Source organism: Oncorhynchus mykiss, chromosome 11 (genome assembly GCF_057628025.1).
Source record: "Oncorhynchus mykiss isolate SJ-2025 chromosome 11, ASM5762802v1, whole genome shotgun sequence".
In the NCBI taxonomy this organism is placed as follows: Eukaryota; Metazoa; Chordata; class Actinopteri; order Salmoniformes; family Salmonidae; genus Oncorhynchus; species Oncorhynchus mykiss.
In genome coordinates, this window is record NC_143032.1 from 51,761,162 (window position 1) to 51,787,688 (window position 26,527).

At 43.3% G+C, this 26,527-nt stretch overlaps 1 protein-coding gene across 1 annotated transcript; it reads left to right on the forward strand.

The window, feature by feature from the left end:
• LOC110535841 (spermatid perinuclear RNA-binding protein) lies at positions 1–26,527 on the forward strand. Its single transcript, XM_090190391.1, has 15 exons — positions 1–601; positions 935–1,100; positions 2,954–3,098; positions 8,509–8,603; positions 8,788–8,883; positions 12,572–12,683; positions 12,841–12,938; positions 15,994–16,096; positions 16,196–16,279; positions 18,166–18,374; positions 18,726–18,893; positions 19,171–19,305; positions 25,186–25,326; positions 25,461–25,587; positions 25,689–26,527. The coding sequence occupies exons 1-15, from the start codon at positions 324–326 to the stop codon at positions 25,781–25,783; spliced, it is 2,052 nt and encodes a 683-aa protein (XP_090046517.1). The 5' UTR covers positions 1–323; the 3' UTR covers positions 25,784–26,527.

Genomic DNA, 26,527 nt, shown 5'->3' on the forward strand with positions numbered 1-26,527 from the left:
ACAGAGGGATGAAGCGACGGGGGAGAGATGGAGAAAGAGAGGGATGGAAAGTGGAACGTGGGCTCCACGCCCCAGATGGTGCTCTCCCTGTACTGTGTGCAGTTGGGCTTGCAAAACGACACACATTTGCTGATTTCTAGGAAAGCACACACTGGCTTCGTAAGTAGGACAAATGGAAAATGGCAGCAGCACCAGTTGCTAGGAGGTGTCACTGTCAAATATATGCGGCGTAAGATGTCATGTCTGGGCACCCAGAAAACACCTTACTGTAACTGGCCAACTCATTTGTCTTTAGAATATTGATAAAGGATCACATGTTCTGAATGACTCGTTTTTTATTTGTTTTTCCTTCCTCTCAGAGGTCCATCCGATCGTTCGCCAACGACGACTGCCACGTCATGGCCAAGCATGTCGACATCTACCCTTCGCCAGAGGAGCTGGAGGCTGTCCAAAAGCTGGTGTCCACTGTGGAATGTGCCCTCAAACAGGTGTCGGACTGGTTGGACAGCCTCAACGCCTCCCTAAGCAAGGCCCCAACCATCACCACCACCGTCGACATCAAGGCTGCTGGAGACTCTACAGGCATCCATGGCAGCACAAAGTGAGTTCTCTTCTACAATTTCAGGCTTGAGGTACTTTTACATTTGAGTGCTTCTTAATCCTGGTCCTGGGGACCCAAAAGGGTGCACATTTTTGTTTTTGGCCTAGCACTATCCACATGATTCCATTGCTCTACATAGTAGGTTTTAATAAAGCAGTTATGTAGTTATTTCTTCCTCTGTTTTGGTGAAAATGTGTAGACGTCAAATGTCAAAGTTACATTTATGTAAAGTGTCTGAAAACAAAAACATTTTAGTTTATAACTCTTCAGTCCTTTCTTAATGGCGTCTATGGTGTAATGTGGTTGATTACTGCACTGCTCTGTCTTCACCAGGACCCAGAGTGTGTCGATCCTGTGTGGGGTGATGCGGGTGGGTCTTGTGGCTAAGGGCCTCCTGGTTAAAGGAGACATGGATTTGGAGCTGGTTCTGATGTGCAGAGACAAACCCACCAAATTACTTCTGTACACTGTTAGTGCCAACCTGCCCTTGCAACTACAGGTCCGTTTGTACTCAAACTTTTTACATTAGCAAACTAACCGTACCATTTTAAAATTAACGGGATGTCACATTATTCAACTGTGTGTTTCGAATACCACTCCTTTCTGTAATGCAGACTAGAGGTTGACACGAGAGAGAAAATGAATTCCAGTCCTGTCTTGTCCAGTAAAAAAACAAACACATCCTGTCCTGATCCTGCAACAGTTCTTCTATAACCCCTGAACTGTCCTGCTAAAAATCACTCCTGTCCTGTGCTAATTTTTAGGCGCAGAAATCAGAAATAACTTCCCCCGTTAGTTGCTTGTCTGTCTGTCCCCTGCTCTGCATGCAGAATTGCATTAGTGAAAACCGAGACTGTTCTTAGGGCAGGCCTGGTTGTAGCTAGGTGTGTCGAGGGCCAATTTTAGCTAACTCTAACCCTTTTCCTAACCTTAACCTAATTATCCTAACATGCCATGTTAATTCTCCTAACATGCTGGGTAAGTTCTCCTAACCTGCTAGAAAAAGTCACTGCTAGTCAAAACACGGCAGACCTGCCCTGAGACCAGTCTGAGTATCCACTAATGCGTTGCCAATAGCAAATGCTCCGTTTGGCTGCTGCTCCATGCTCACGAGACAGTTGCCTGCGCAGTGCACAAACAGCTTCTGAGGTAAAGTAGGGATCAGCTACGACTGGAGCGAGGCGCGCTAGTGCGAGTCGACGGAAGGGGAGAGGATGAAATACGGTTATTTTTATGAAATGCTCCACACGTTACATATTTCTATCCTTCCCCTCCCCCAAACCTCAGTTTATAACTATTATTGTACTGCCTGTTCCTGTGGACTGTTGATCCTGTCCTGAACTTGACTTTAGAACTTGAATCCCATTCCTGCCAGAATCCCGCGGGAGTCCTGTTCCCGTGTCAACCTCTAGTGCAGACCTGAGCATACCACCACTCTTTTCTGTAGTGTAGTGCGGACGTGACTACATCCACCACTGCTTTCTGTAGTGCCGTGCAGACGTGACTACATCCACCACTGCTTTCTGTAGTGCAGTGCATACGTGACTACATCCACCACTGCTTTCTGTAGTGTAGTGCGGACGTGACTACATCCACCACTGCTTTCTGTAGTGTAGTGCGGACGTGACTACATCCACCACTGCTTTCTGTAGTGCAGTGCATACGTGACTACATCCACCACTGCTTTCTGTAGTGTAGTGCATACGTGACTACATCCACCACTGCTTTCTGTAGTGTAGTGCGGACGTGACTACATCCACCACTGCTTTCTGTAGTGTAGTGCGGACGTGACTACATCCACCACTGCTTTCTGTAGTGTAGTGCGGACGTGACTACATCCACCACTGCTTTCTGTAGTGTAGTGCAGACGTGACTACATCCACCACTGCTTTCTGTAGTGCAGTGCGGACGTGACTACATCCACCACTGCTTTCTGTAGTGCAGTGCGGACGTGACTACTGTACATGGTCTCCTTGTGCTTCCTCCCTCCCTCCTTATCACCCAGTTAATTACCGATCCAGTCTGCTGTGCAGGTTATCATCAAGGGACGATTCCATTTGCACCTCTCGGATTTTCAGCAAAGGGAAGTGGAGTGAGGTTGACACAAGGAGAGACATTATGCATTATTCGAAGGAACTAGCTACTAGACGAGAATACACATTTCTCCTTGTGAACATAATCACTACAAAATGATGTATTGAAAATGGAATTGGAAGTTTTGTTATGCCTATGACGTTCAAACATGTTTTGATAATTTAAAATTGTAATAATATAATAGTGTGTAATGGGAATATGTTGAACATATTGTGTACATGCCAGAGCTGCCTTAACCCTCGTTGGTTGCCCTTGCAGACGCTGACGGAGGACAAGTACGAGGTGCGGCCCAGCGTGTCGCAGTCCGCCATCTGGGTGGTCAACATCAACGACCCCAAATTCTCCCTGAAGGTCACCCTGTCCTCACTGGCCATGAGAGATGAACACACTGCCAAAGACCAAGGTATTTACCCCTCTGTCTGTCCTCTAATAAGATTTTATTTTAAATGTAATTATTTGAATGTATGATTTTATCTGAAAAATGTAAATAAATATAAAGCTGTTCCAGCTGGAGCCAATATAACTTTTAAAATATATCAACATGTACTTTTAAAACCTGAACGGTTATTTTCATTGAGAAAATGACAATTTAGGAGAGGTTGAGGGAATGAGGGATGTACAAAGCAGAGGTTAAAGATGACAAGAATGGGGTGTGGAGTAAAGAGGTAGTGGAGAAGGGTGATAAAGGGATAAAGGAGGGTTGAAAGCTGACCGGAGGTGGTCTGTTGTGAAAATAGCCGTCTGTCTCCGGTTTCTCCGTACAGCGTTCTCTCATTATTTTTGTCTAACAGAGTGTCAGGGTACTTATCCTATCGTTGCCCAACATCCAGTTAGTGGGAAACTGCAAAATACAGCGCTGGAGACTGAGAGGAGTGCTTATGCTGTGCTTTTTAAAAAGAGAATTCAAATAAAATGATTTCAAGGATGGGAAGAGCCGCAATTATGTAAAACCTATTGTAGTGTGTCAACCCTTCTAGGGGAGACCTGAAATAAAATATTTTCAGCATTCTGTACAAAAGGTCCTCGCAGCATAAATGTTGCATTGAGTGTTAGTTGTGAAACACTAGTGCTTCCCGAGTGCCGCAGCGGTCTAAGGCACTGCATCGCAGTGACCCGGGTTTTAATCCCAGGTTGTGTCACAGCCGGCCGTGACCGGGAGACCCATGAGGCGGCGCACAATTGGCCCAGCGTCTGGGTTAGGGGAGGGTTTGGCCGGCCTGGATTTCCTTGTCCCATCGCGCTCTAGCGACTCCTTGTGGCTGGCCGGATGCCTGCAATTTGACTTCGTTGCCAGCTGGGCGGTGTTTCCTCCGACACATTTGGGGATAAGCGTGCAGTGTGTCAAGAAGCAGTGCGGCTTGACAGGGTCGTGTTTCGGAGGACGCATTGCTCTCGGCCTTTGCCTCTCCCAAGTCCATAGGGGAGTTGCAGCGATGGGACAAGACTGTAACTAACAATTTGATATCACGAAATTGGGGTAAAATGAGCAGATGAATGCTAGGAGAGAAAGATTTTGCCCTCAGCCTCTAAATATTCCACACGGTTTCATTTTAATTGTGTAATCAACACAATGTCACTTCAGCACTCTCAAGCAACCTCTAGTTCTGGGGAACAACATGAGTAGAACACTGACTATACTGAAGTTTGTTCTATCCATATAATCTATTTCTTACCACAGCATCCTCAACCCTGAGGAAGACACATTGCCCGGAAACAGTTCTCTCCATAGAATGTTTGGGAGTATTATATAGTGTGCAAATGTCTTTATTTTACCACAGCACCCCAGCCCAGTGTTTGGATTATCAAACCTGGAAGTGCCGGGCTGGAGCCAGCATAGGGACGAGACCCAGCGCAGGACGCCCGGGTACAAGGGGCTCCCCTTATAAAACCACTATCTGCCTAGCCCTAGACGTCGCTCCTCTTCCCCACACTGTTCAATGTACTTCTCTTCTCTGGGTTACTCTACACCAGGGCGTTTCAATTCCGGTCCTAGAGGGCCGAAACCCTTCTGTTTTTTGTTTCTACTTCGTAGGTTAATTGCAATCACCAGCTGTCCCAGGTCTGAATTAGTAGAAGGAGAGGATGAAAACCAGAAGTATTTTCGCCTGCCAGGGCCAACATTGAACAGCCCTGCTGTACACCATGAAATTCTGGTCGCTGTACACCATGAAGTTCTGGTCAATGTCCAATTGAGAGCCGACAGAAGACAGGCAACTGGTATCCAACTGCCTTCTTGATTGCCGATATTCAACATATTTTATATTTTGTTGAAGACTTCTTTGCCCATTGATATGTGATGACGACTAACTTTACTGTTGATTTGCTCAGAATGACATACCATAATTTCATGTTGTAAAACCAGTTGTATTTATTATGGATCCCCATTAGCTGCTGCCAAGATATTAATTTTCTTATTTTTGTGGTCACTAATCAGTCTAAGCTGATGACGCAGAGAGCTCTAATTGGGGTTGTCTTTTTGGAATGTGTTCCTTGTGATTGATGGCTTCATCATGACCTGCTGGTGGAAACTGGGGAGACAATTCTGCATAGGAAGGGCTCTTGAGGCTCCATTCGCCTGGTTTTTCATAATTTTCTTTTTATGAGAGGGCTTGAAAATTTGACCAATCACTGAACTATTTCTGCAGAAAACAGTCAAATCATTGCAATATTATCGCATTAAACTGAGACCCATCACTGCAGTACTAAAAGAGGGCTCGCAATTTTAACCAATCACCACATAATATGGTTCAATCAAACATTTTCCCTCGTCAGGCATTTTCACGACAAATTGGACAAAATCATTGCATGTTGCCTCTCAAATTGCTGGAATTGCCGCAGCAAAATCAATAATTTTTTGCCTGTAAATATCACAAAATCCCTGCGAAATCCTGGAGGGACTGAGATGTATAGTGGAAAGAAAAAGTCTGAACCCTTTAGAATTACCTGGATTTTTGCATAAATTGGTCATGACAAAAGACAGTCTGTTTCAACTAATAACACACAAAATATGATCATTTTTATGTCTTTATTGAACACTGTGTAAACATTCACTGTGCAGGTTGGAGAAAGTATGTGAACCCTTGGATTTAATAACAGGTTGACCCTCTTTTAGCACCAGTAACATCAACCAAATGTTTTCTGTAGTTGCGGATCAGACCTGCACAACAGTCAGGAGGAATTTTGGACTATTTCTCTTTACAAAACTGTTTCAGTTCCACATTATTCTTGGGATGTTTGGTGTGAATCGCTCTCTTGAGGTTATGTCACAGCATCTCAATCGGTTTGAGGTCAGGACTGACTGGGCCACTCCAGAAGGCGTACTTTCTTCTGTTGAGCTTCAATTGGCAGACAGGACAGCATTACATTCTCCTGCGAAATGTCTTGAATTCATTTTTCCGTCTGATAGCAAGCTGTCCGGAGGCGAGGCAGCAAAGCGGCCCCAAACCATGTTGCTTCCTCCACCATAGTTTACAGTTATGAGGTTTTGATGTTGCTGTGCTGTGCCTTTTTTGCACCAGACATAGTGTTGTGTGTTCTTTCCAAACAACACAACTTTCATCTGTCCACAGAATATTTTGCCAGTAGCGTTGTGGAACATCCAGATGCTCTTTTGCGAACTTCAGACCTGCAGTGGCTTTTTCCATGGTGTCCTCCCATGAACACCATTCTTGTTTAGTGTTTTACATATTGTAGACTCATCAACAGAGATGTTAGCATCTTCCAGAGATTTCTGTATTTCTTAACCCTTCTGAGCATTCTGCGCTGGGCTCTTGCAGTCGTCTTTGCAGGATGGTCACTCCAAGGGAGAGTAGCAACGGTGCTGGAATTTCACCATTTTATAGACAATTTGTCTTAACGTGGACTGACTTTTAGAGATACTTTTATAACCCTTTCCATCTTTATGCAAGGCAACAATTCTTAATCTTAGGTCTTCTGAGATCTCATTTGTTTGAGGCATGGTTCACATCAGGCAACGCTTCTTGTGAATAGCAAACAAACATTTTGTGAGTTGTTTTTTTTAATGGGGCAGGGCAGCTCTAACCAAATCTCATTGATTCGACTCCAGGCTAGTTGGCTCCTGAGTCCAATTAGCTTTTGGAGAAGTCATTAGCGTAGTGGTTCACATACTTTTTCCCAACCTACACTGTGAATGTTTATTGCATTAAGAAAAATGTAATCATTTGAGTTATTAGTTTAAGCACACTGTCTATTGTTGTGACTTAGATGAAGATCAGATCAACTTTTGTCAAATTTAAGCAGAAGTCCAGGTAATTCCAAAGGGTTCACATACTATTTCTTGCCACTGTAGTGTATATTCTGTGCCTTTATGGTCCTATTTAAGTCTTTGCATTCCCTGGGCCAAGATCCTTAGCAGATGACTGCATTTCGCTACACTACAAGCATTTCGCTACACTCGCATTAACATCTGCTAACCATGTGTATGTGACAAATAAAATTTGATTTGATTACTTTATTTTTCCCAGGTCTCCCCTCGGGCAGACCATGAAGGCCCTCAGTCTAGCATTAGGAGGTGTGACATGGGTTGACCCATTCGCATAATTTTCTCACCTTGTTTGTGTTCCAACTCTTCCATAATGTCCAGCTTTCACAATGGTCTCTATGGCAAAGATCTGCAAAACCACACATAGACTGCTCTTACAATCCCCTCCGTAAATAGAGTATGCTGCTGAACATGGCTACTAACCTTACATTTGAAATGGCCAGTGTGACCACTAAATTCAAAAGCGAATAATCTTAGACCAAGAATTTGCAATTGAAGAAATCATAAAATCAATTTTATTTCCAAACTCGCTCAATAAACCAAGCCAGGAATGAACATTTAAAACCTAAAAATAAGTGGATACGACTATCCAATTTGGTTAGTCGATGGTAATATAAATATTTGAGTGAAAAACCTGTCCCAACGGTTGGAGTCATTTATTCATCACATAATATAATTACCGATTCTAAAATAAGCGGTACTCGCGATTTATAATTCATGCCAAAAAAAGGCATTCGATTGTGCGGAGCGGGGTTATCTTTTTGTAACTTTGAAATAGCTATAATTGGTTGTGGTTCTAGCTGTAAGCCTATATACAGTAGATGTTGTAATTTAATGTTGGTTCCATTGCCAATTTTCCACATTTAATTATTTGTAGGGGATGAAGAGGATATCTCTTTTACTAAGCCCAGAGTTCTTTAGTGTGGTCTGCTCTGGGATGAGAAAACATAGCTGCTCCCGGGAAACTGAGTCTTCACTTTCTTTCCATGGTGGCGTCCTCACTCTGTTTGTTCTACTGTTGTTTTTTTATTTTCTCCCATGGCTCAGTTCCAGCCATGACAGGGCAGGTTTGATCCCACAGTAAGCCTGTGATTTAGTAACCATAAACATCTGATTGACCTGCAAGACAGAAAATACCAGCATGGGGTCCTACTACGATGCCTGACAAACAAATTGAATTATGACTCAATTACATTTTTTCAACTTCACAATACCAATGCTTTCCCACTACTTCTCTAAACGTCCTTGAGATCCTCAAGACAGTTGTCACAGAACTAATCTCCAGACATTATCACCTTCCATTTTAAAAATATTATCAGACCAGTAGGAAGCTAATTATAGCCAGCCCACCCTACTTGCCTGTGTGTCTATGGGTATGTCCTAAATAGGCACCCTATTCCCTAAAGTGCACTCCTTTTGACCACCACCTGCATAGGGTACCATTTCAGATGCAGCCTGTGTTTGTGCTGCAGTATGTCTGAAGGCCCCCTGGGCAATGTAATCTGTGTCTTCATCCTGTCCCTCTTTCCAGAGGAAGGTGTGGAGGTGGAGGGGCTTGATGAGGTGCTGGACGGGCGGTGGTGCCAGGCTGCCCTGGCAACGCTCAGACACACCAAATGGTTCCAGGTGGGACATCTGTTCTGATTTCACATGCCTCATTCAAAACTGTTTGCTCCCTAGAGGGATATTTGGGGAACATTAAATGGCATAGTATCCTTTGTATGACTGAAGATTTGTACAGTCCACCATCAGGATTGCTCATGTGTTTTATCATCACTGGACTCTAATTGTGAGTCTGTTCACATTGTAGGCCAGAGTGACCGATCTGAAGTCGTGTGTCATCGTCATGCGTATTTTCAGAGACATGTGCAACAGACTAACTGTGTGGGAGCCTCTCAAAGGATGGGTAAGTGGTCCAGGGAGAGGAGGAAGAGGTGTATGTTTGTATATGCACATCATGTACAGTGCATTCGGAAGGTATTCAGACCCTTTCCCCTTGTCCACATTTTGTTATGTTACAGCCTGATTTTTAAAATGGATTAAATAAAAACATTTTATACATATTTTACATTTTATATAAAAAACAAATACCTTATTTACATTTGTTGAGATGTTTCAACAATTTGTGATAGGCCACCCGTGATAAATTCAATTGATTGGACATGATTTTGGAAAGGCACACACCTGTCTATATCAAGTCCCACTGTTGACAGTGCATGGCAGAGTAAAAACCAAGCCACGAGGTCGACGGAATTTCCCGTAGGGCTCCAAAACAGGATTGTGGAGAGGCACATATCTCGGAAAGGGTACCAAAAAACGTCTGACTCATTGAAGGTCCCCAAAAACACAGTGGCCTCCATCATTCTTAAATGGAAGAAGTTTGGAACCACCAAGACTCTTCCTAGAACTGTCCGCCTGGCCAAACTGAGCAATTGGGGGAGAAGGGCCTTGGTCAGGGAGGTGACTAGGAACACGACGGCCTGCTTGGAGTTTGCCAAAAGACACCTAAAGGACTCTCCCTACGGCGAAGCATGGTGGCAGCATCATGCTGTGGGGATATTTTTCAGCGGCAGGGACTGGGAAACTAGTCCGGATCAAGAGAAAGATGAATGGAGTAAAGTACAGAGAGATCCTTGATGAAAACCTGGTCCAGAGTGCTCAAGACATCAGACTGGGGCGAAGATTCGCCTTCCAACAGGACAGCGACCCTAAAAACACAGCCAAGACACGCAGGAGTGGCTTCGGGACAAGTCTCTGAATGTCCTTGAGTGGCCCAACCAGAACCTGGACTTAAACCCGATCTAACATCTCTGGAGAAACCTGAAAATAGATTTGCAGCGACGCTCCCCATCCAACCTGACAGAGCTTGAGAGGATCCGCAGAGAAGGAGAGTAACTCCCCAAATACAGGTGGGCCAAGCTTGTAGCGTCATTGATGCTGTAATTGCTGCCAAAGGTGCTTCGACAAAGTATTGAGTGAAGTGTCTGAGAATTTATGTATGTGATATTTCAGCTTTTTATTTTTAATACATTTGCAAAGCTTTGTCATTATGGGGTATTGTGTGTGTAGAGGAAAAAAACGATTTAATCCATTTTAGAATAAGTCTTGCGTAACAAAATGTGGAAGAAATTCAAGGGGTTTGAATACTTAGGAATGCACTGTATATTTGGTGCTGTACATGTTGAGTTAAGATATCCTCTGTGTGTGGTGTTGTTCCTCTCAAGGTAACTTTATTCACATCAGGGGAATTTAGCAAAACAAGGTAACTTTATTCACATCAGGGGAATTTAGCAAAACAAGGTAGCTTTATTGACGTCGGGAATTTACCTGAGTGCGTGAGACGTTATTCTGTTCATGGTTGCTGCGTTTGCCTTAGGGGGACGTAGCAGGAGTGATACTTTGGTGCAACTCCATACGATTCAAGGTTGCTGCGTGAAATGTGGCTCTGTTCACGGTGTAACTGAGCAGGAGTTAATGACTTCCGTGAAACTCCTCGTGATTATTGCAATTTCTCTTTTGTGTGTTGTGCTTGCGTTCACTAGTGTCTATGAATAACATGATTGTGCATAGTGTTGACGTCAAACGGAAAAATCACAGATTGTTCTTGATGTTGTGAGATTCTCTCCTGGTGTTTACAGAACTGGTGCTGTGAGATTCAGATATCAGGACCTGCTTAGACAAAGCAATTGTCTAAGCAGTAAAGTAGAACAAAAGAGAGCAATAGGTTATAAAATATTGGAAAATGCAGTATTGTTGTTGTAATGAGTACATAATGCATGAGATGCTAAGGCATACATGTACGAAAGCATGTATTTGTATTGTAAATGTACAGTGCCTTGCAAAAGTATTCGGCCCCCTTGAACTTTGCGACCTTTTGCCACATTTCAGGCTTCAAACATAAAGATATAAAACTGTATTTTTTTGTGAAGAATCAACAAGTGGGACACAATCATGAAGTGGAACGACATTTATTGGATATTTCAAACTTTTTTAACAAATCAAAGACTGAAAAATTGGGCGTGCAAAATTATTCAGCCCCCTTAAGTTAATACTTTGTAGCGCCACCTTTTGCTGCGATTACAGCTGTAAGTCGCTTGGGGTATGTCTCTATCAGTTTTGCACATCGAGAGACTGAAATTTTTTCCCATTCCTCCTTGCAAAACAGCTCGAGCTCAGTGAGGTTGGATGGAGAGCATTTGTGAACAGCAGTTTTCAGTTCTTTCCACAGATTCTCGATTGGATTCAGGTCTGGACTTTGACTTGGCCATTCTAACACCTGGATATGTTTATTTTTGAACCATTCCATTGTAGATTTTGCTTTATGTTTTGGATCATTGTCTTGTTGGAAGACAAATCTCCGTCCCAGTCTCAGGTCTTTTGCAGACTCCATCAGGTTTTCTTCCAGAATGGTCCTGTATTTGGCTCCATCCATCTTCCCATCAATTTTAACCATCTTCCCTGTCCCTGCTGACGAAAAGCAGGCCCAAACCATGATGCTGCCACCACCATGTTTGACAGTGGGGATGGTGTGTTCAGGGTGATGAGCTGTGTTGCTTTTACGCCAAACATAACGTCTTGCATTGTTGCCGAAAAGTTCAATTTTGGTTTCATCTGACCAGAGCACCTTCTTCCACATGTTTGGTGTGTCTCCCAGGTGGCTTGTGGCAAACTTTAAACAACACTTTTTATGGATATCTTTAAGAAATGGCTTTCTTCTTGCCACTCTTCCATAAAGGCCAGATTTGTGCAATATACGACTGATTGTTGTCCTATGGACAGAGTCTCCCACCTCAGCTGTAGATCTCTGCAGTTCATCCAGAGTGATCATGGGCCTCTTGGCTGCATCTCTGATCAGTCTTCTCCTTGTATGAGCTGAAAGTTTATAGGGACGGCCAGGTCTTGGTAGATTGCAGTGGTCTGATACTCCTTCCATTTCAATATTATCGCTTGCACAGTGCTCCTTGTGATGTTTAAAGCTTGGGAAATCTTTTTGTATCCAAATCCGGCTTTAAACTTCTTCACAACAGTATCTCGGACCTGCCTGGTGTGTTCCTTGTTCTTCATGATGCTCTCTGCGCTTTTAACGGACCTCTGAGACTATCACAGTGCAGGTGCATTTATACAGAGACTTGATTACACACAGGTGGATTGTATTTATCATCATTAGTCATTTAGGTCAACATTGGATCATTCAGAGATCCTCACTGAACTTCTGGAGAGTTTGCTGCACTGAAAGTAAAGGGGCTGAATAATTTTGCACGCCCAATTTTTCAGTTTTTGATTTGTTAAAAAAAAATTGAAATATCCAATAAATGTCGTTCCACTTCATGATTGTGTCCCACTTGTTGTTGATTCTTCACAAAAAAATACAGTTTTATATCTTTATGTTTGAAGCCTGAAATGTGGCAAAAGGTCGCAAAGTTCAAGGGGGCCAAATACTTTTGCAAGGCACTGTATGTAGTTCTGTCCTTTTGTTATTTACTTGACTATTAAGGTTATTTAATGTTTTGTGTGGGCCCCGGGAAGAGTGGATGCAGCTTTAGAAGTAGCTAATGGGGATCCTAATAAAATACTAAATACTCTCTCCTCCCCAGCCCCTAGAGCTGATCTGTGAGAAGGCCATAGCCACCTGTAACCGACCTCTGGGGCCCGGAGAGGCCCTGCGCAGGGTCATGGAGTGCATCGCCTCAGGGATCCTCCTCCCAGGTCAGTCACAGGGACTATGAGGTTTTCTATCCAGGTATCCCCTGGGAAAGTGGTCTGCTGACCTCAATGGGACTTACTGTGCCCATTCACTGGGGGTGGATGGGCTGAGTTAGCCCAGTAAGCCCATATAATATGTGGATTTTTACTGCTGTTCCAGATGGGCCGGGAGTTCACGACCCCTGTGAGAAGGAGCCAACAGACACCTTGTCAGTGATCACAGGCCAACAGGCTCAGGCTATCACTCACAATGCACAGGTGAGACACTTAAATACATCAGTTACATACCTACAATACATACAGTTGAAGTCGGAAGTTTACATACACTTAGGTAGAAGTCATTAAAACTCGTTTTTCAACCACTCCACAAATGTCTTTTTTTTAACAAACTATAGTTTTGGCAAGTCAGTTAGGATATCTACTTTGTGCATGACACAAGTAATTTTTTCAACAATTGTTTACAGACAGATTATTTAACTTATAATTCATTGTATCACAATTCCAGTGGGTCAGAAGTTTACATACACTAAGTACACTAATCTGGAAGGCCGCTCAGCAAGAAGCCACTGCTCCAAAACCGCCATAAAAAAGCCAGACTACAGTTTGCAACTGCACATGGGGACAAAGATTGTACTTTTTGGAGAAATGTTCTCTGGTCTGATGAAACAAAAATATAACTTTTTGGCCATAATGACCATTGTTATATTTGGAGGAAAAAAGGGGAGGCTTGCAAGCCGAAGAACACCATCCCAACCGTGAAGCATGGGGGTGGCAGCATCATGTTGTGGGGGTGCTTTGCTGCAGGAGGGTCTGGTGCACTTCCCAAAATAGTTGGCATCATAAGGATGGAAAATTACGTGGATATATTGAAGCAACATCAAGACATCAGTCAGGTAGTTAAAGCTTGGTCACTGATGGGTCTTCCAAATGGACAATGACCCCAAGCATACTTCCAAAGTTGTGTCAAAATGGCTTAAGGACAACAAAGTCAAGGTATTGGAGTGGCCATCACAAAGCCCTGACCTCAATCCCATAGAAATTTGTGGGCAGAACAGAAAAAGCGTGTGCGAGCAAGGAGGCCTACAAACCTGACTCTGTTACAACAGCTCTGTCAGGAGGAATGGGCCAAAATTCACCCAATTTATTGTGGGAAGCTTGTGGAAGGCTACCCGAAATGTTTGACCCAAGTTAAACAATTTAAAGGCAATGCTACCAAATACTAATTGAGTGTTTGTAAACTTCTGACCCACTGGGAATGAAATAAAAGCGGAAATAAATTATTCTCTCTACTCTTATTCTGACATTTCACATTCTTAAAATAAAGTGGTGATATAAATGACCTTAGACAGGGAATTTTTACTAGGATTAAATGTCAGGAATTGTGAAAAACTGAGTAACTGTATTTGGCTAAGGTGTATGTACACTTGCGACTTCAACTGTATATTACATACCTACAATGCTGTAAAGTCAGACTTGTATACGTCAGGAAAGAAATGACACTGCTCTCCTCGTTACAATACCGTCTCCCTCACTTTGATTGGATGATGAGGTTTATTTAAAGTGGCCCCACGGCCACCCCAGAGGCCCAGTCAAGGTCTATAGTTAGATCAGTGCTGCTACAGCACCCCAGACTCGACCTCTACAGCCCCTTGGAGCTGAGGACACTCATGGAGGCCTAATTAGCCCACTAATGAGCGTGGGAAAGCATTCCCAGCGCACCAGCACTGCTTAGTGCTGCTTACATATAACACTTCTAGACTGCCCCTGAGCAGAATGCAATGTAATACTATTGGGAGGGTAGAGGAAGGTGAGGAGGATCTCTCGGTTTCTCGCTCCAGGTAGGAGGAAATCTGTTCTGTTCATATGCACTGTACAGTAAGTCATGGTTGTTGCAATTGTGTATATGTTCCCAATGTAACAACTCTTTCCAAGATCTCTTACTGAATAATGTGGTGATTGAGAAAGTTAAAACTGCTGGGGGTAAAAGCCTAGATAGCAAGCTGTTATGGTCAAAACATGTAGACTCTATTGTTGTTAAAATGGGAAGAGGTCAAATCAAATTCGATTTGTCACATGCGCCAAATACAAGTGTAGACCTTACCGTGAAAGGCTTAGTTACAAGCCCTTAACCAACAATGCAGTTCAAGAAATAGAGTTAAGAAAATATTTACTAAATAAACTGAAGTAAAAAATTGTTTTTTTTAAGTAACACAATGAAGAGGCTATACATGGGGTAGCGGTACTGAGTCAATGTGCTGTGGTACAGATTAGTCGAGGTAATTTGTACATGTAGGTAGGGGTAAAGTGACTATGCATAGATAATAAACGGGGAGTAGCAGCAGTGTAAAAGCAAAGCGGGGGTCGTCAATGTAAATAGTCCCTTTGGCCATTTTATGAATTGTTCATCAGTCTTATGGTTTGTGGGTAGAAGCTTTTTAAGGAGCCTTTTAGTCCTAGACTTGGCGCTGCGGTATCGCTTGCCGTACGGTAGCAGAGGAACAGTCTATGACTTGGGTGACTGGAGTCTTTGACTGTTTTTTGGGCCTTCCTCTGACACCGCTTAGTATATGGGTCCTGGATGGCAGAAAGCTTGGCTCCAGTGATGTACTGGGCCATACACACTCCTCTGTAGCCAGATACCGAGCAGTTACCATACCAGGCAGTGATGCAATCGGTCAGGATGCTCTTGATGGTGCCGCTGTAGAACTTTTTGGGGATCTGGGGACCCATGCCAAATCTACTGAACTGGTACTGATGCAGTTTACACACAGTTCAGATACTCATCGGTACCTCACAAGACATGCAGCCAGAGGTTTCTTCACATTCCCCAGGTCCAGAACAGAGGCTGGGAAATGCACAGTATTAAGAGGCATTTTTATTTAATTTTTTGTATAATATTATTAATTGTAGTGTTTATATTTTGTTTTTGTTTCCTATTTGGACACTAGGAAGAGGTAATTGGGGATTCTAATAAAATAGTAAAATGCTAATCAAATAAATTAATGGGGTACTGCTAGATTTTGGCATAGCAATGCTACTGTACCTGTACAATTCCAGTCATTGCGTTAACGCATGCTAGCATTGGCTTGTGAAAGTACTGCTAACTTCCTTCATATAGACTTAAATAGCAGAATCTCGCAGTATAATATTAAATACATGCTATTGATCGATAGTTCCGTATTTAATTCACCCATTGATTACGTTCTAGTAGGTATTTCTAGCGTCACTCATTTCTATAGGGCTTGTGGTTGTTTTTTACTCTTGTTTTGTGCCCTCATTCTGTCTGGTTTCATACTGTATCTGTCTGTTTCAGCATGCGCTACGCCTCCTAGCCTTTGGACAGCTTTATAAGGTCCTGAATATGAATCCTCTCACTCCAACCAAACCGTCACACAGACTCTTCGGGTTAGACAAAGGTGTGTTTGTGTGTGTGTGTGTGTGTGTGTGTGTTCATGCTCGAGATCTCAGGTTGTCTCTGTTCTCCTGAAGGTGAAACCATCATTTGTATTACACAGGAACCTGTCGTAAAAGGCAGCATGAAGACAGACGCACTTACGACAGACAGCTCTTCAAGAGGATGAAACACAACCTGATGAGAGGTCAGATTCCCTGCTGCTCTGGCTAAATCCTTCCTGAGTGTAGGGAAATCCCTTTCCTCTCCGTTCAACCTAGAAAACTACTATGTAGTGTAGATGCGTAGACTTTCTGTAGATCAGCCTATGCCAATTGCCCTTATAAGAACTCTATAATAGAATACGGGTACATTCCAGAATGTCAATACTCAAAAATAGCATTCTGAGTGGGGTATTAATCCCATACCATCTCTCATCTACCCCTCATGGCTAGTACAGGCTGTCTGTGTCACAGTAATTAAATTTCCCCTCACTGTGACTCCAATCCCACAGGACTTTGATCTTCCACAGTTCAAAGCAGGTGACTGACAGATAGGGGGTTGAAATGGACTGGGGATTAATCCCCCTCCAGGCAGTCTCTCACACAATTATCTTTCTACACCTCGGTATCTCTCACAGGACACTTACCTACACTATAGGACGCTGTCCTTGTATTAGCACCACCACGTTTTCCCACTATCTGACACACCTGCTCCCTTCCTCAATCTCACTCCTTGTCTGCCTGGGCATTTAGATTAGACATGCCTTGACACCTGCCATGCTAACCTAGTTCAGAATCCACTGTATAGAACTAGACCTAAACTCAGCAAAAAAAAAAATGTCTTCTCACTGTCAACTGCGTTTATTTTCAGCAAACTTAACATGTGTAAATATTTGTATGAACATAACAAGATTCAACAACTGAGACATAAACTGAACAAGTTCCACAGACGTGACTAACAGAAATGTTACTGAACAAAGGGGGGTTAAAATCTAAAGTTAGTCCCTATCTGGTGTGGCCACCAGCTGCATTAAGTACTGCAGTGTATCTCTTCCTTATGGACTGCACCATATTTGCCACTTCTTGCTGTGAGATGTTACCCCAATCTGCCACCAAGGCACCTGCAAGTTCCTGGACATTTCTGTGGGGAATGGCTCTAGCCCTCACCCTAAGATCCAACAGGTCCCAGACATGCTGTGTCTGGACCTGGACGGACCCTCTACCTCCAAATCGATCCCGTACAGGCCTCGGTGTAACACTCATTCCTTAATAAATTTGAATATGACCATCACCCCTGGTGAGACAAAACTGCGACTCGCCAGTGAAGAAAGCTTTTTGCCAGTCCTGTCTGGTCCAGGGACGGCGGGTTTGTGCCCATAGGTGACGTTGCCGGTGATGTCTGGTGAGGACCTGCCTTACAACAGGCCTACAAGCCCTCAGGCCAGCCTCCCTCAGCCTATTGCGGACAGTCTGAGCACTGATGGAGGGATTGTGCGTACCTGGTGTAACTCGGGCAGTTGTTGCCATCCTGTACCTGTCCCGCAGGTGTGATGTTCGGATGTACCGATCCTGTGCAGGTGTTGTTACATTTGGTCTGCCACTGCGAGGACGATCAGCTGTCCGTTCTGTCTCCCTGTAGCGCCGTCTTAGGTGTCTCACAGTATGGACATTGCAATCTATTGCCCTGGCCACATCAGTAGTCATCATGCCTCCTAGCAGCATGCCTAAGACACGTTCACGTTTGGTGTTTTTCAGTCAGTAGAAAGGCTTCTTCAGTGTCCTAAGTTTTCAGAACTGTGACCTTAATTGCCTACCGTCTAAGTGTCTTATCGACCGTTCCACAGGTGCATGTTCATTAATTGTTTATGGTTCATTGAACAAGCATGGGAAAAAGTGTTTTAAACCTTTTACAATGAAGATCTGTGAAGTTATTTGGATTTTTACAAATTATCTTTGAAAGACGGTCCTGAAAAGAGGGACTTTTTTGTTGTTGTTGCAGAGTTTATAAAGTACTGTTCAAAATCACAATCTATCTCATATACTTCTAATTTATGTAATTGAAACCCTGTATGGTCTCCATGTTTCCTCCTAGTTCTGGACAGTAACAGGATGGACCCCAACCACTCCATGACCGCCGTGATAAGACTGAACCAGGTCCACCCAGGGCTGCAGTACAAGCTATTGTCCCAGTCCGGCCCAGTCCACGCTCCAGTCTTCACCATGTCTGTGGACGTCCACGGCACTGTCTACGAGGCTTCCGGCGCCTCCAAGAAGACGGCCAAACTACAAGTAGCACTTAAGGTACCCAACAAACCTATTTCAGTAAATGGCATGGGAAGAATACATGGAGGGATGCATGTTACGAGATGATGAAGACTAGCAGTTAGGACAGGCAGAGGCCAGTAACATGAGAGAAGCATTGTATTGGATTGATGGAGAAGAGTGGATTTTTAAGAAAGATGATGTAGAATCATCTGTACATGTATTGTAGAACTGTGACACAGACACTATTATTACATTGATACATTGCAGATATGACACAACTATTGGGTGCACTCTACCATGACAACACACAGTGTCCAAGGAAGTGCTCCTCCTCTTGATCTTATATATTATTTTACTATCTTTGTTCCTCTTGCTCCTGTTCTCCAGGTCCTACAGGCACTAGGTTACCCAGCTGACCTCGATGTGGACCTGGACTCCCTGAGTGCTGACGAGAGGTCTGACGGCGAGGGACGCAACCATAGAAGTGATAGAAATGACAGGATCTCCACCAGCTCCAGCAGAAACTCTGTCACCTCCTCCACAGACGCACACGAGGTAACCACACAACAGTCACACTCCCAACACAACACGACCGTCACACGTACACTAGCTAACCACACAACCATCACACTGACCACATGATGTTACCACACAACTGTCACACTAACATGGAAACCTATTATAAATCTTTCATTGTGATTGCCTACACTATTTGCGATAGTTGTTAAACTGGTATGCATCTATAATGGATATGTTTTGTGTGATTCACCGACTGAACCCCATCTCTTACAATTCTAGAGAGGTAGTGATTTCATTCTATTATTATCCCTAGTCCCGCACCCCAGGCCCTCTCCTTACGGCAGGGGGCAAGAACCCAGTGATGGAGCTGAATGAGAAACGCAGAGGCCTGAAGTACGAACTCCTATCAGAGACCGGCGGCAGCTGCGACAAACGCTTCATCATGGAGGCAAGTCTTTATACACACTTACACGCTTAAGCTGCTTTTTGTTGCGCAAAATGCTTCAGGGAGGGCCCAACGCTGCGTACAGAGCCCTCAGCGCACTCGCACTGTAGGCTACAAATCCTTGAGTTTCCCTGTATTTCGTTGTGAAGCGAGCTGTAGCCTATTGCGTGTTTGTTTGAGTCTTATTAAAGAATGTGACATTTTTTTTTTTTTTGCTGATTTTCTTTAAATCATGTATGGTTGTTTTTTGGCATAAATTAAATAAGTTCATATGGGCCGAATATCTTTGTGTGTGTGTTTATATATATGTATATATACCGTGGGGAGAACAAGTATTTGAAACACTGCCGATTTTGCAGGTTTTCCTACTTACAAAGCATGTAGAGGTCTGTAATTGTTATCATAAGTACATTTAAACTGTGAGACACGGAATCTAAAACAAAAATCCAGAAAATCACATTGTATGATTTTTAAGTAATTAATTTGCATTTTATTGCATGACATAAGTATTTGATACATCAGAAAAGCAGAACTTAATATTTGGTACAGAAACCTTTGTTTGCAATTACAGAAATCATACGTTTCCTGTAGTTCTTGACCAAGTTTGCACACACTGCAGCAGGGATTTTGGCCCACTCCTCCACACAGACCTTCTCCAGATCCTTCAGGTTTCGGGGCTGTCGCTGGGCAATACGGACTTTCAGCTCACTCCAAAGATTTTCTATTGGGTTCAGGTCTGGAGACTGGCTAGGCCACTCCAGGACCTTGAGATGCTTCTTACGGAGCCACTCCTTAGTTGCCCTGGCTGTGCGTTTCGGGTCGTTGTCATGCTGGAAGACCCAGCCACGACCCATCTTCAATGCTCTTACTGAGGGAAGGAGGTTGTTGGCCAAGATCTCGCAATACATGGCCCCATCCATCCTCCCCTCAATACGGTGCAGTCGTCCTATCCCCTTTGCAGAAAAGCATTTTTTTTTTTTACCTTTATTTAACCAGGTAGGCTAGTTGAGAACAAGTTCTCATTTACAACTGCAACCTGGCCAAGATAAAGCATAGCAGTGTGAACAGACAACAACACAGAGTTACACATGGAGTAAACAATAAACAAGTCAATAACACAGTAGGGAAAAAGAAGTCTATATACATTGTGTGCAAAAGGCATGAGGAGGTTGGCGAATAATTACAATTTGTGATAAATGATCAGATGGTCATGTGCAGGTAGAGATACTGGTGTGCAAAAGAGCAGAAAAGTAAATAAAACAGTATGGGGATGAGGTAGGTAAATTGGGTGGGCTATTTACAGATGGACTATGTACAGCTGCAGCGATCGGTTAGCTGCTCAGATAGCAGATGTTTAAAGTTGGTGAGTGAGATAAATCTCCAACTTCAGCGATTTTTGCAATTCGTTCCAGTCACAGGCAGCAGGGAACTGGAAGGAAAGGCGGCCAAATGAGGTGTTGGCTTTAGGGATGATCAGTGAAATACACCTGCTGGAGCGCGTGCTACGGGTGGGTGTTGCCATCGTGACCAGTGAACTGAGATAAGGCGGAGCTTTACCTAACATGGACTTGTAGATGACCTGGAGCCAGTGGGTCTGGCGACGAATATGTAGCGGGGGCCAGCCAACAAGAGCATACAGGTCGCAGTGGTGGGTGGTATGAGGTGCTTTAGTAACAAAACAGATGGCACTGTGATAAACTGCATCCAGTTTGCTGAGTAGAGTATTGGAAGCTATTTTGTAGATGACATCGCCGAAGTCGGATTGGTAGGATAGTCAGTTTTACTAGGGTAAGTTTGGCGGCGTGAGTGAAGGAGGCTTTGTTGCGGAATAGAAAGCCGACTCTAGATTTGATTTTAGATTGGAGACGTTTGATATGAGTCTGGAAGGAGAGTTTACAGTCTAGCCAGACACCTTGGTACTTGTAGATGTCCACATATTCTAGGTCGGAACCATCCAGGGTGGTGATGCTAGTCGGGCGTGCGGGTGCAGGCAGCGGAACGGTTGAAAAGCATGCATTTGGAAGGAGTGTTGTATGGCATTGAAGCTCGTTTGGAGGATAGATAGCACAGTTTCCAAGGAAGGGCCAGAAGTATACAGAATGATGTCGTCTGCATAGAGGTGTATCAGGGAATCGCCCGCAGCAAGAGCAACATCATTGATATACAGTGGGGCAAAAAAGTATTTAGTCAGCCACCAATTGTGCAAGTTCTCCCACTTAAAAAGATGAGAGGCCTGTAATTTTCATCATAGGTACACTTCAACTATGACAGACAAAATGAGGAAAAAAAATCCAGAAAATCACATTGTAGGATTTTTAATGAATTTATTTGCAAATTATGGTGGAAAATAAGTATTTGGTCAGTAACAAAATCTCAATATTTTGTTATATACCCTGTGTTGGCAATGACAGAGGTCAAATGTTTTCTGTAAGTCTTCACAAGGTTTTCACACACTGTTGCTGGTATTTTGGCCCATTCCTCCATGCAGATCTCCTCTAGAGCAGTGATGTTTTGGGGCTGTTGCTGGGAAACACGGACTTTCAACTCCCTCCATAGATTTTCTATGGGGTTGAGATCTGGAGACTGGCTAGGCCACTCCAGGACCTTGAAATGCTTCTTACGGAGACACTCCTTTGTTGCCCGGGCGGTGTGTTTGGGATCATTGTCATGCTGAAAGACCCAGCCACGTTTCATCTTCAATGCCCTTGCTGATGGAAGGAGGTTTTCACTCAAAATCTCACGATACATGGCCCCATTCATTCTTTCCTTTACACATATCAGTCGTCCTGGTCCCTTTGCAGAAAAACAGCCCCAAAGCATGATGTTTCCACCCCCATGCTTCACAGTAGGTATGGTGTTCTTTGGATGCAACTCAGCATTCTTTGTCCTCCAAACACGACGAGTTGAGTTTTTACCAAAAAGTTATATTTTATATTATTTCATCTGACCATATGACATTCTCCCAATTTTCTTCTGGATCATCCAAATGCTCTCTAGCAAACTTCAGACGGGCCTGGACATGTACTGGCTTAAGCAGGGGGACACGTCTGGCACTGCAGGATTTTAGTATCTGGCGGCGTAGTGTGTTACTGATGGTAGGCTTTGTTACTTTGGTCCCAGCTCTCTGCAGGTCATTCACTAGGTCCCCCTGTGTGGTTCTGGGATTTTTGCTCACCGTTGCGTGGAGCCCCAGATCGAGGGAGATTATCAGTGGTCTTGTATGTCTTCCATTTCCTAATAATTGCTCCCACAGTTGATTTCTTCAAACCAAGCTGCTTACCTATTGCAGATTCAGTCTTCCCAGCCTGGTGCAGGTCTACAATTTTGTTTCTGGTGTTCTTTGACAGCTCTTTGGTCTTGGCCATAGTGGAGTTTGGAGTGTGACTGTATGAGGTTGTGGACAGGTGTATTTTATACTGATAACAAGTTCAAACAGGTGCCATTAATACAGGTAACGAGTGGAGAACAGAGGAGCCTCTTAAAGAAGAAGCTACAGGTCTGTGAGAGCCAGAAATCTTGCTTGTTTGTAGGTGACCAAATACTTATTTTCCACCATAATTTGCAAATAAATTCATAAAAAATCCTACAATGTGATTTTCTGGATTTTTTTTCTCATTTGTCTGTCATAGTTGAAGTGTACCTATGATGAAAATTACAGGCCTCATCTTTTTAAGTGGAAGAACTTGCACAATTGGTGGCTGACAAAATAGTTTTTTGCCCCACTGTATTTGGTACAGAAACCTTTGTTTGCAAGTGTCTTCACTGACATTTTCAACCCCTCTGTAATACCAACATGTTTCAAGCAGACCACCATAGTCCCTGTGCCCAAGAACACTAAGGTAACTTGCCAAAATGACTACCGACCTGTAGCACTCATGTCTGCCATCCAGGACCTCTATATACCAGGTGGTGTCAGAGGAAGGCCCTAAAAATTGTCAGACTTCAGCCACCCTAGTCATAGACTTTTCTTTCTGCTACCGCACGGCAAGCGGTACCGGAGTGCCAAGTCTAGGTCCAAGAGGCTTCTAGAAAATAAAGGAGAGCCACACACTCTAGGAGCTCAGATGCAAAAATGTAATACCAACGTTTCGACAGCTTGGCTGTCTTCATCAGGGTATAATCACAAACACTGCGGGATGACTCGTTTATATAGTGTCAAAAGACACAGGTGTCTGTAATCATGGCCAAGAGTGGCCTAATACCATTGGTTAATAATCAAGTATTAAAATGTCATACAAAGAACAGCATACAAACAAATGGATAGCATACGATCATAGATTAATTTAACTACACAAGTTTACAAACAACTACTCCTTTATTTTCAAGTTTCTACTCCGCTAGCCAGCACCTCGTCTTAATAGGTGTGCGTTTCTTGTTCTTCTAGACCAAGAGGCTTCTAAACATCTTCTTCCCCCAAGCCATAAGACTCCTGAACATCTAATCAAATGGCTACCCAGACTATTTGCATTGGCCCCTCCCCCCCCTCCCCCCTTTACACTGCTGCTACTCTCTGTTATCTATCCATAGTCACTTTAATAACTCTACCTACATGTACATATTATCTCAATTACCTCGACTAACTGGTTCCCCCGCACATTCACTCTGTACTGGTACCTCCTGTATATAGTCACACTTTTGTTATTTTACTGCTGCTCTTTAATTACTTGTTCCTTTTATTTCTTATTCATATTTTTTAAACTGCATTGTTGGTTATGGCCTTGTAAGTAAGCATTTCACTAAGTATTCAGCGCATGTGACTAATAAGATTTGATTTGATCTCAGACAAAGCACGAATTGTCCTGCTGATGGCCCCCATTGGCTGTTGATGGGGGCTCGTAAATGATTCAGGTGATTGATTAGAATGAATCCTTCAGAACATTCACATCTAGCCTACTAGTCATCCAGCACACGGTCGTCTGGACACTTTCCTAGGTCAAGTCAGTCACATTCAGTCTTTTCACCTTTTTTAAAATTTATTTAGCTGTTAGCCTATTGGCCCAGCGTCCTCCAGGTTAGGGGAGGGTTTAGCCGGGCTAGACCGTCATTGTAAATAAGAATTTGTTGTTATCAGACTTGCCTAGTTAAATAAAAGAAAAATGAATAGGCTTCAGTCAGACTTGACATATTGGTGCCAATAGCCTAATACTCCTCCAATCGATGGAGAGATTCTGTGTGCTGCTGATAAGTTTGAGGGGATCGGCCAGAACAAGCCGCTGTGCAGTATCTCTAATAAAGGCAATTTCATATGCTGTTTGAATTAACATTTCAAGGAAATATTTTAGACCTAGTTTTATTATTAATGTAATTAGATTCTGGAGCAAATTGAAATAACATTTATTATTACCAGGTTAAAATCATTTTTCTTCCGGTTTATTTGTTTCTTCTGGGCTATTGAACATGTGCACATTTTTAATTTATCAATACATGAATTAGTAGGCTAATGGATTAGGTATTACTTTTTTCAAGTAATCTCTTTTATTCTAACAAGGAAGGCAACAAAAGGGCATGCTTCCTGGGACTTGTTCAATCGCATGCAGCACAGATGTATTATAGACAAAGACAGCCAGCCAGCTGTGTGTGCGCGGGCGCGGTGCACCAGACATTTGGGGCGCGCCAGCCGTGTGGGTGTGGACAAAAGAGTCTCCTACGAAGGATTTTGCTTCTTCTGCAGCATTCGTTGTAAAATATAACTCTGTGGTAGTGCTTCGCACACACACACACACACACACACAGACTTGCACACACACCCAGCAGCCTAGCACCTGCTTGACTTTTATTTAAATCTTTTGACCTGACCAAGAGAAACTAAACTAGAGCCCAGTAGGTCAGGGCAAGTGGCCCTAGTGTAGTTTTGAATGATTGAGTGTCTGTACTGTACTGTAGGTGGAGGTTGATAAACAGAAGTTCCGAGGCTCAGGGCCCAATAAGAAAGCGGCGAAGGCTTGCGCTGCCCTGGCTGCTCTGAAGAGACTATTCTCTGACTCCAAAGACCCCCGCAACAAGAAGAGGAGACCCACCACACTGGTGGGTGGACAAAGATCACTTTCAGCCCATGCATAGAATTCAAATGAGCCTATCATTATTAGTTGTGCAGCATACGTCCAAAAGTATGCAAAGGTGACGCTATAACCGTAAAGAATGTGTGTGTTTGTTTGCAGGTGAAGAGAACTGTGTCATCAACTGTGACTATCCCAGCCTGTGCCCATTCCAGGCCTAGAACAAGGCCAGTGATGCATAGAACACCCTACATCAGCGCTCCCCCCACCCATGGCTACCTCCCAATAGGTAAGACCTGGGGCTTGGTGTTTGTAAATGTGTGTGTTCGTTAGGTTGTCGCTATGTAAGCACTGATCCTGTAGCTAAAGTTCCCTGACCTCTCTTTCCAGGCTATGGAGCTCCATATGGTTATGGTACTGCAGCTTCCCTCCCTGCCTATGGTAAGCACATTGTTCATACCAGAGCCAGGGCCAGCAGCTACTAGACAGTGTCACACATGCATGCGTTTTTAAAATATATTTTTTGTATTTTATCCTAATCTTTCTCCCCAATTTTCGTGATCTCCAATCGCAATCTTGTCTTATCGCTGCAACTCCCCAATGGGCTCGGGAGAGGCGAAGGTTGAGTCATCCTTCCTCCGAAATATGCCCCCCAAACCACGATTCTAAGTAACTTCTTGGGCCAATGAAAGTGCAGGGCGCCAAATTCAAAACAACAGAAATCTCATAATTAAAATTCCTCAAACATAGAAGTATTTCACACCATTTTAAAGATGCACTTCTTGTTAATCCCACCACAGTGTCCGATTTCAAATAGTCTTTACGGCGAAAGCACCACAAACAATTATGTTAGGTCAGAGCCAAGTCACAGAAAAACACAGCCATTTTTCCAGTCAAAGAGAGGAGTCACAAAAATCAGAAATAGAGATGAAGAGCATCAAAGGTTAGTGATTCATTTTATCAGATAACACTCATAGGACTTCATGTTACACAATACATATGTTTTGTTCGATAAAGTTCATATTTATATAAAAAAATCTCAGTATACTTTGGCACGTTTTGTTCAGTAGTTCCAAAACATCTGGTGATTTTGCAGAGAGCCACATCAATTTACAGAAAAACTCATTATAAATGTTGATGAAAATACAAGTCTTATGCATGGAACTTTAGATACACTTCTCCTTAAATGAAACCGCTGTGTCAGATTTCAAAAAAGCTTTACGGAAAAA

Coding starts and splice junctions, on each gene's coding strand:
- LOC110535841 (XM_090190391.1), top strand. CDS start 324: ATGACTCGTTTTTTATTTGTTTTTCCTTCCTCTCAGAGGTCCATCCGA. Junction 12,684..12,840: donor CTCAGGGATCCTCCTCCCAG/GTCAGTCACAGG, acceptor CTGCTGTTCCAG/ATGGGCCGGGAGTTCACGAC. Junction 25,588..25,688: donor CCATGGCTACCTCCCAATAG/GTAAGACCTGGG, acceptor CTCTCTTTCCAG/GCTATGGAGCTCCATATGGT.